The sequence below is a fragment of the Cibotium barometz genome, chromosome 55 (assembly GCF_041138505.1).
Source record: "Cibotium barometz isolate CiBa-2024 chromosome 55, ASM4113850v1, whole genome shotgun sequence".
Classification (NCBI taxonomy): domain Eukaryota; kingdom Viridiplantae; phylum Streptophyta; class Polypodiopsida; order Cyatheales; family Cibotiaceae; genus Cibotium; species Cibotium barometz.
The window spans coordinates 20,494,510-20,504,396 of NC_141100.1; the positions used below are offsets into that span (position 1 = coordinate 20,494,510).

The 9,887-nt window shown below is 41.7% G+C and overlaps 1 protein-coding gene and 1 pseudogene across 5 annotated transcripts; both read left to right on the forward strand.

Moving 5' to 3' along the window:
* Nucleotides 1–579: 579 nt before the first annotated feature.
* Nucleotides 580–732, forward strand: LOC147607493 (5.8S ribosomal RNA; annotated as a pseudogene).
* A 2,528-nt stretch (nt 733–3,260) lies between these two features.
* LOC147607494 (myb family transcription factor PHL6-like) lies at nt 3,261–6,520 on the forward strand. Of its 5 annotated transcripts, XM_086790556.1 has the most exons (6): nt 3,261–3,420; nt 3,488–3,588; nt 3,797–3,820; nt 5,250–5,304; nt 5,580–5,649; nt 5,729–6,520. In XM_086790556.1, the coding sequence occupies exons 2-6, from the start codon at nt 3,582–3,584 to the stop codon at nt 6,080–6,082; spliced, it is 510 nt and encodes a 169-aa protein (XP_086646682.1). In that variant the 5' UTR covers nt 3,261–3,420; nt 3,488–3,581; the 3' UTR covers nt 6,083–6,520. The 5 variants fall into 5 exon arrangements, with proteins under 5 accessions (XP_086646682.1, XP_086646685.1, XP_086646683.1 ...); XM_086790559.1 differs by lacking the exon at nt 3,797–3,820; XM_086790557.1 differs by having other exon boundaries at nt 3,363–3,588.
* Nucleotides 6,521–9,887: the final 3,367 nt, after the last annotated feature.

A 9,887-nucleotide genomic window follows, 5' to 3' on the forward strand; every position in this document is an offset into this window, starting at 1 on the left:
GGTGTCGTGCTTACACACACACACTTTGAATGACATGAGAGGCAAGCTTGAGCCAAGGAGTGAGTTGCTCATTTTTGTGGGCTACTACTCTTCGGAATCAAAGGCCTACAAGGTCTTTGATCCAAGAACGAAGAAGGTCTTCATCGCCGCTGCCGTCAAGCATTGTCTTTGATGAACGGGACTTACTTCACTTTCCTTTGCCCATACCTACCGACGATCAAGAACCTTCGAGACTCTGCGTTATGAACCCAATCAGTCTACTCATACTCCTCCACTTGAGGAGCCTTCCTGCTCCTGTTGATAGCCACCCAGGGACCCTTTACCCCTCTGATACCAAGAGACCATGCAGGATTTAAGTATGCTTCCAGCGATACCCCCATTGGAAGGTCCTTGTCGATGCACTAAGCTCAATCCTCGTGCCTTGACTCTAGGACTTGAGTCCTAGACCTAACGCTTATAACTCTTTCCTTTAAGTACAACTACTAGACTTAACCCCTATGGCTCCCCCCCCCCACTGAGGTACCCTAAAAAATGAGCAATGGATTGAGATCCCTCCCTTAGGGAGGATCAAACTACGACGACTCAATAATCGGATATCTTGGCTCTTGCAAACGATGAAGAACACAACGAAATGTGATACGTAGTGTGAATTATAAAATTTGGTGAATCATTGAGTATTTGAACGTAACTTACACTTGTGGCTTATCCAAAGACATGTGTAAGTGAGCGCCCTCCCAAGGGGGGACACACGCACTGGAGGTGGTTGTTCGTGCACACCTCTCCCTCCTGAGAAAAGTCCTAGAGCTATCTCTTAGGTTTTGACTCGAACTAATTTTACTTTCCAAATCAAATGTGAGGTCTAAAACTCAAGTCTTAGACTTTATCCCTAGAAGTCTTGGGATTCAAGTCCTAGGCCTATCCCTTGTTGCTAGACCTAACTTAGTGCGGCTATTAGAGCTATCTCTTAGGTTTTGACTCGAACTAATTTTACTTTCCAAATCAAATGTGAGGTCTAAAACTCAAGTCTTAGACTTTATCCCTAGAAGTCTTGGGATTCAAGTCCTAGGCCTATCCCTTGTTGCTAGACCTAACTTAGTGCGGCTATTAGAGCTAAGTCCTAGATCCTTGGGCCCTAGAGTTCTAAATCTATCATCTAGCTCTAAAATTCACAATCTAAACGAATCTTCTAGCTCTTGGATCTAACTTTAAGTTTTACATTCAGGTGCAACAAGAATAATTTAAGCATTGAATGTAAGTTGTTAATTCCTTTGGCTCCTAGGCATAATCCAAAACCCATACTTTGGCTCTACGCGTCAAGTTTTTTTCTCATTTTTAACTCTTATTCTAAAGAGTAAATAAGTATAATTATTTAAATATACATAGCTTTGTAAAACCTAAATTTAAGATATAATATTGATAGTTATAAAGCTTATATTTGCTATAACCTCTCTCTCTCTCTCTCACACACACAAGTTTTAACTCTTATTGTAAAGAGTAAATAAGTATAGTTATTTAAATATACATAGCTTTATAAAACCTAAATTAAAGATATAATATTGATAATTATAAAGCTTATATTTGTCATAATCTCTCTCTCTCTCTCTCTCTCTCTCACACACACACACACACACACACACACGCACACACACACACACGCAGGCACACACACACGCACGCACGCACGCACGTAAGCACACATGCACGCACGCACGCACGCACACACACACACACACACAAGTTTTAAAGCTATTTATTTAAGTTATGAAAAGATACATATGTTTTATATTATAAACTATAGGTTTCTTTGCAGAATTCATATAAATATAAGGCATGCGCGTGTAGCTCAACTGGTAGAATTGTCAAGTTCCGCAATGAGGACTTAGGTTCGATGCCTAGGGGCTACACGATGGACGATAGCACACACTGCATGCACAAATGCACCCGCATGAGGAAAAAAAATAAAACAAGTGGAAATTCTTCGATGATGGCTTGCCAAATTCCAATTAGAGTGAGTGTGTGTTTGTGTGTGTGTGTGCGCGCGTGCATAAGCCAAAGATTGTCAAATCGATGAGAGGTTTTTAAAATTTTAAAATTAAATCCAACTAGATTTAGAGAGAGAAAGTGAGAAAGTGTGTGTGTCAAATCCATAAGAGGGCTTTAAAAAGTGAAAATTTTGAATCAATCATACTAAAGCAAATTGAAAGAGGCTACATCACAACGAAAGGTGCTTGGCCAAGCTACTCCCCCTCCACTTGCTGCACAACTATGTTACACCACATGCCGGGCTTAGCTTTCCATACCCACCTCCCCTCTATGCTTGGGTTAGCCTTTCTTTTGCTTGTTGTTTGCTCTCTGCTCTGCTTTCGGCAGCGGGTAGCTTGGAGGAGAGGCGTAGTGCAACGTGAGAAGTGACGGACTTGAGAAGGGAGGGAGAGAAGGAACTGTCTCCCACCCACGATCCACTCCAGGATGTCGCCCACCACGTTCTCGTTCTCCAAGCTGTACTCGAAGCTCTTTGGGTGCATTCGAGACTTCTTCGTAGACGCACACCTGCAACAATAGAGGCCGACTACGAATTTTTAAAGCAGCAGAGAGATGAGCCTAGACGGTAAGGCAATCTTCTTCTGGAAATACTCTTCCAGCTTGTCCAATGCTTCCTCCCCGTACTTGTTTGCGTATGCGAGTTTGTCTCTCACGTTCCATTGCAAAACGGTGTCACACGAACTGGCTGCCCTTACAGCTATCAAAGATAGCAGCTTTGAGAAAGCTTCCGTTGAAGAGCTTATGCCTATTGTCAGAGCTGCAGCATCGAGCATTGACCAAAGGTTATAGCAGCGCCAAGTAGTCGTTCGAGTTTTTGAAAAAAAACATTTTATTGATAATAATCTAGGCTGGGCGGCTCTGGCTTGCTTGCTTGCAGGAGAATTAAAACACCATTCAAATTTCAAACGTTTGGAGAGAAGCCTAGGGCTGTAGGGCATGTGTAAAAAATCTACCACGTGAAGGGGGGCATTAGCCGGGTTAGATATAGGTAGATGTGTGAAATACCACAAATCATGAGAATGTAAACCCCAAGAGAAAGAAACACAAAATCCAACCACAAATCCCAATTATCATCACTCTTTCCTAGAAGAGCTTTAAATATTCAATCATAGTTTTTCTGGAGAGTTCCCTTGGAAATTGTAAAATCGACCACTAAGGCCAAAAATATAAGGCAATAAGGCTTTAAATATTCAATCATTGAAATCGATCACTAAGGCCAAAAATATTCTATCATTCGTCGTCGTCGTCGTCGTCGTCGTCTCCGTCGCCGTCGCCGTCCATCGTTCATAAGATTTTATACATTCACGACATCTTTGGACTCCTTTGCAGGGGCGTTTGCAGATGGAGATGCAAAAGCGTCTACATGAACGACTCGAGGTGTGTCGAGTATGAATCCCACAGTACCAGGTCATTATACTCCATTTCTGACTACCTGATTCAACAGATTCAAAGGAATTTACAATTGCGGATAGAGGAACAGGGCAAGAACCTGCAAAACATGTTTTGAGGAACAGCAGAAATCAGGGGGACTAGTCAGCATGCCAGGTCAGCTTCCATTTCCATCTTCTAGAGATGCTGAAGTGTGTTCTTCTGAACCCACTGGCCGGTTGAGCCTGTTTTGTGTGGGCTCTCTGAACCAGCCACCACCGGTCATCTCATGAGAGCTGGCTTTACTGTCTATGTTGGGTGGGTGCACATGGGTGTTGCATGTGGAAACTTAAACTGGCTATGTTTACTTTTAATGTATGTGCAGGCACCCTGTTTCCACAAGAAGAAGGTAAGCTGTGGTTATTGGTGTAGGTTGTACTTTACTGTTTTTTTGGCAACATTATAATTCATTGCATACAGCAATTTGGGTTTTTCATCATATTAAAATTACTGTGTAGAGTGACAGGGCCATCATATCTTAATCTTCATGACATCATATATCCACTCTGGTAGTAGCATGTGTTCTCTATGGACATGGAGTTGACAATAGGCTTGTTGGTCACGGGTGGTGTGGGCTAGTGTGAAAGGATCTATTTATTAAAGGACATGCTTTTGTGCTTTGATCATAATACAAGGTAGCTTGCACATCCTCTACCGAGTGGCAGGCAGAAGAGTCAGCTTAGCACATCTTGGAACTGCCCTCTCTGGGTTACACCTGTAGCATGCTGTAGGGAAAGAAGAGAAACACCAATGGTTGCTGAAAACAGCCCAAATGACCCATATCCACATCAAGGAAAGTGGGAACCGGACGCTTCATCCTCCACAGCACATATACCTTAATATCCAGCTGAACACCCATGAACTGTAGCTTCAGGGCAAAGAGGACCCTTCCTGATGCACTCGCCATCTTGTTGACATGACTCCTGAGGAAGACTGGCAATCCTTTGAAGGAAACCCACACTGGACAGAAAGACAACAGCTCCTCTGGCCGGAAGAGTGGAGACCATGGATGGCATGTGCAAAACATTCATCCTTGCATACTAAATCATACAATACAGTTTTGGATGCCAGGTAGAACCCTGTACCAAGTGCCACGAAACTCTCGATAGCAGATTCCCGTACAAGAGCTCCTAATGCTTCTACCATCGGCCTACAGCGTGACACCAAGGTGCAACAACCTTTCCATGCATCGAGAAGCAGCTTCGCTTCCGGATCAGTCTTCTGCACCACTGCAGGTCTTGGGGATGCTTGACCATGCTCTCGCTATTCACCTCTCACAACAGGTCATGGTTTTCTTCTGAGACCAAGCTACCTACAGGCCGTGCGCCATATGGCCCCCCAGCAGAGTTATCCCTGTTTGCTCATAAGCCCCCTTCTTCCTCGATTCCGCTTTCCTGTCCACCATTGCAGCTCTGTCTGCCACCGACTCCCTCTCCTCTCCTGTCTTGCCCAGCTCTTTCTCACAGTCCCTGTGCTGTCTGTCTTGTTCACCAGCCACAAAACAGCCTGTGCTCTGCCTGTCCTGTGCACCAGCCACAAAATGAAACGGCAAATTGACCTTAGAGCATTCATCATTTGTCGTCATCGTCATCATCCATCGTTCATAAGATTTTTATACATGCATGGCCATCATCTACATCTTTGGCTGGTTCTATATTAATATGTAAGGATGTAGTGCATGGTGTAAAATTGTGTGTAGTCGCCTTGTTTTGTGTGACAAGTTGAAAAGTCTGATGACAAGGAAGGGGGTATTATTTTGATTTGTGGTTTCAATGCAGGTAAAGCTGACAAGAAGAGGATAATAAATGAGGGGCCCAATGTCGACGCAAAAATGTACGCAGTCCTTTGTTGAATATATTGAACTGTATAGTGATTTATGCAGTCCAGAGTGTGTTAGATGCTCCTGTATATACACGTGTGTGTGTGTGTATTTCATGTATGTATGTATATATGTATGTCATGCATGCATGCATGCATTGTTTGTATGTATGCATGTATACAGTTGCATTTGGCATGGTGCTTCAGAACTTAGAAGACCTTTCCACCAGGTGGCATACAGCACTTATGTTCAGCAATTGCTGTGATTTTTTTTTTGGACTTATTTGCAGGGGCGTTCAAATTACTGAAGCATTGCGTTTGCAGATGGAGATGCAAAAGCGTCTACATGAACAACTTGAGGTGTGTTGAGTATGAATCCCACAGTATGCTGTAAGTTTATATTCCATTTCTGACTACCTGTTGAAATTTGATTCAACAGCTTCAAAGGAACTTACAATTGCGGATAGAGGAACAGGGCAAGCACCTGCAAAAAATGTTTGAGGAACAGCAGAAATCAGGAGGACTAGTCAGCATGCCAGGTCAGCTGGCATTACCATCTTCTAGAGATGCCGAAGTGTGTTCTTCTGAACCCACTGGCCGGCTTGAGCCTGTTTTGTCTGGGCTTTCTGAACCAGCCACCACCACCATGTCACAACACGATGGAGGGACTGACCCAACTTGTGTAGGTCAGAAGCAGCTAATGAGTTTGCTGGTGAATGAAGACTCTCCTGCCAGTGCGAATCGAAATGAAGATGCTGGGTCGGGACTCGGGGAAGATGAATGTCCAATTTGAATGATCTGATTTGCTCACATGTGGAAGTTCAACCTTTCGGAGCTGTGAATATGGAAATGGGTAGTTAGGCAGCTACAAAAATAGCATACTTTCATGGGAAGCGCAGGCTGTTCTTGCACAGTTTTTTGTTAGCATCATCTTTATTGAATAAGAGATGGTTGGATTTGAGCAAACAGGGGGTTCTTTGCTGCTCGATGTGTATCAATGATGGAAAGAGCAGGATCTGTGGTGTCCTCATCCTGCTTGAAAATGTTGATGGAAGCTTTGCTTTGCAATATTGTATCGAAGAACTTGAGTCAAAACAAGCTTTACAATCCTCAGCATCTGGGTAGGTCTGATAAAACGTGTAGGTGGTCAGAGGTCTTGATTGTTATTGTTAATTATCTTCTGTTGTCTCCTCTCTTGGAGCTCATAATGTGATGGCTTTGCTCGATTTTATTTGCGCTCATGCCCTTTCTTGTGGCTTGCATTATGAGGGTAAAATGAAACAGTTGATTTTGATGGCTGGTTTTAGAGGGTAAAATGAAACGCTTGATTGACATTGTACGGGCTTTACAGACATAACCCCTGCCCATGAAAAGAAGAGACATTTCCCATGCCAAAGTCGCACTTTTGTAAAGTAGTGTGATTTTGTGAATGAAGATTCACTGCTTTTAGTCCCAAATAAGAGTACAGAAAATAGGTCATCTCATGAGAGCTGGTTTTACTGTCTATGTTGGGTGCATGCACATGGGTGTGCCATGTGGCAACTTGAACAGGCTATGTTTACTTTTAATGTATGTGCAGGCACCGTGTTTCCACAAGCAGAAGGTAACTATACCAATTTACTGTTTTTTTTTGCAACATTATAATTCACTGCATACAGCAGTTTGGGTTTTTCATCATATTAAAATTACTGTGTAGAGTGACAGGGCCATCATATCTTAATCTTCATAACATCATATGTCCACTCCGGTAGTAGCATGTGGTCTCTATGGACATGGAGCATGAGAGGGGTTAGAGGCCACATTTGCAAGGGGGTGGGAAGCACTCCTAGATTTTGAAGGGTAGGCTTGTTTTTTCTTTTAAAGGCTAAAATGCACTTTAAAGAAGCACTAAAATAAACCTCATCTTTTTTTCAAGGTCATTTTTTAACACACTCTTTCAACATTTCATATTTCTTATTCTATAAATATACATGTCTTGTATAACAATTTTAAAATTGTTATAAATCACAAAAACAATTAGAATTGAAAAAAAGATTCAACAATATTCAAATGATAAATACACATAAATGTGTAGAGAGAATGCCTTTAATCCTTTTAAGCAAATTATCATTATAACTCATGTATGTTTTGAGTTCTTTCTTTTACACTTTTTCACACCTCAAATATTCCATCCCAACCTACGTCTTTCTTTTACACTTTTTCACACGTCAAATATTCCATCCCAACCTATGTCTTTCATGTCGAGTTTTCAAGGCCAACAACACGCATGCATTATTCCATATTCATGAAACAATTATTATTATAGAATATATATATATATACACACACACACACACACACACACACACACGCACACACACACACATACACATACATAGACCATATACATATATATACTAAGATTTCTATAGAAGGAAAAATTTATGTATCATCCTTATTTTGATAGTTAAAAAAACTCCTTATTCTTTCGTCTAGGAAGTGTACTTTAAGTTTTGATGTTTTATTTGAAGGTCATGTTTCAAATGATCCTTCTTGTGAAGGGTTAGATTCCCTTGGAAGGGTATTGCAACCTTCAAATTCAGGTACTGTTGGGGAGGGCTTTCTCACGGGGCGGGGGGGCGGGGCGGGGGGGGGGGGAGTTGAAAAAAGGGTCAAAATACTCTTGAATTAGAATTATGGTTCTATCATAAATCAAGTTAATTCTTTTTAGTTAAGTTGATTCTTTGTTTTGAATCAAATCATGAAAATAATTAACAAATTAAATACTTCTTTCATTAACTTACTACTTATGGTATTTCAGAAAGATGTTTAATTAAGTCTTTAATCTTATTCAATTATGCATTTAAAGCATGGATTCAATCACACATAATGTAATTTATCTATGTTATTCGGTATTTTCTTAATCATTAAAACTCTAAATATTTCTTAATTATGACTCATTTTTGTATAATTTCAAGGTCGGCGTTTACAAAAATAATTACCCCAACAAAAGATTCTCTCTACAAATTACTAGATAGTGAGCTAGGAGGCCACATTTGCTAGGGGGTGGGGAGGGTTCGCTCACGGGAGTCTGAGTTGGAATAAGGGTTGAAATACCCAAGGTTGATGTATCCAAAAATAATTATCTCAATAAAAGATTCTTTGTGCAAATTACTAGATAGTGTTTGGTTGCTCTCAGGCCAATTATCGCTTCAAAAAAAGAATACATCTAATATCACCTTTCAACGTATTCTCTGAAATGAATATAACTGATATGACTACTCCTTTCAATGAATTCTTTGCCAACCCATTAGTGTGTCTTTGTCTTTAATGACCTTGTGGGTGAATTCTTTGCCAACCCATTGCCTTCACCTTAAATAAATGTGTGCTATAAAAATAAGACTCTGAAGCTCCAAGCTTTAAGGTTGTGTGGGAAACCTTGATTGAAATTTGTGGATCTGAAACACAAAAGTGTGAAAGTCTAAAAACATGGAAACAATTCATACAATTGTTGGATTGAGTAATGTTGACTACATGATTTTGACTGCCCAAGGCTGTCCCACTCTTCATTGTGTCTATAGTATTGGAGAGGAACGAGTGAAAAACAACTAGAATGTATGAAAAGCAAGAAGCCACTTGCTTTTCATCAACCTATAACTACACGCATGTGCTCTCTCCTTCCCCACAAACCAATGCTATTACTCTCTACCCCTTGTCTACACATTGAGGAGCTATGGACTTGACATCACATGCACAATACCTAGACCTAATAACCCCTATGGTGGCTATAGGAATCCAATTCTAGACCTACCCCCTATGGCTATAGGAATCCAATTCTAGACCTACCCCCTTGGCTCTAGGACTAAAGTCCCAGACCTAAACCCCATGTTTCTTGGACTCAAGTCCTAGAGCTATTCCTTGACTCTAGGACTCAAGTCTAAGACCTTATCCCTATAGTTTTTGAACTCAAATCCTGAATCCTATCCTTGGATCTAGACCTAACCCTTACAGCTCTTTCCCTTAAGCACAAGTACTAGACTTTACCCCTATGGTGATAGTTGAATCCTAGACCTACCCCATCTCTAGGAATCAAGTCTTATACCTAAACCTTGCATTTTTCGGAGTCAAGTCTTAGACCTAATCCGCTGCATTTCTTGGACTCAAGTCCTAGACCTAGCTCGTTTCTAGGATGTGTGACAACCAGGCCCAAAAGGGCACAACAAACAGCCTAGAAGGCCCTTAATATGGGCCCTAGAAGGACGTAAATGAAAAGCCCTCTTTAGAAGCCATAAAAAGGATTTTGACCAAGTCTGCTAGGCTGGCTGACAAGGCTAGCCGACCTTGTCCTTTGGGGGGGTAGCACTATATAAACGCTGCCCCTCCTCCATCATGGCATTCATCGTCGATCATCGGGCACTGCCCCTGCTATGCCAGCTCTTTGCGGTGCTCCTTCACCATCCAGTTGCAGTAGTTCTACACTCTACCCCCTGCGCAACACACCATCGCATCAACGCGACTCTTGCAAACTGCCAGTGGTATTTCTGCCCCAACGCACATACACAGAGGATCGACACCATCCAAGCTGCGCCCTGCTCAGCCATAACAGTTGCCCTAATATG

Coding starts and splice junctions, on each gene's coding strand:
- LOC147607494 (XM_086790555.1), top strand. CDS start 3,751: ATGTGGAAACTTAAACTGGCTATGTTTACTTTTAATGTATGTGCAGGC. Junction 3,821..5,249: donor CCTGTTTCCACAAGAAGAAG/GTAAGCTGTGGT, acceptor GTTTCAATGCAG/GTAAAGCTGACAAGAAGAGG. Junction 5,650..5,728: donor GTCTACATGAACAACTTGAG/GTGTGTTGAGTA, acceptor TTGATTCAACAG/CTTCAAAGGAACTTACAATT.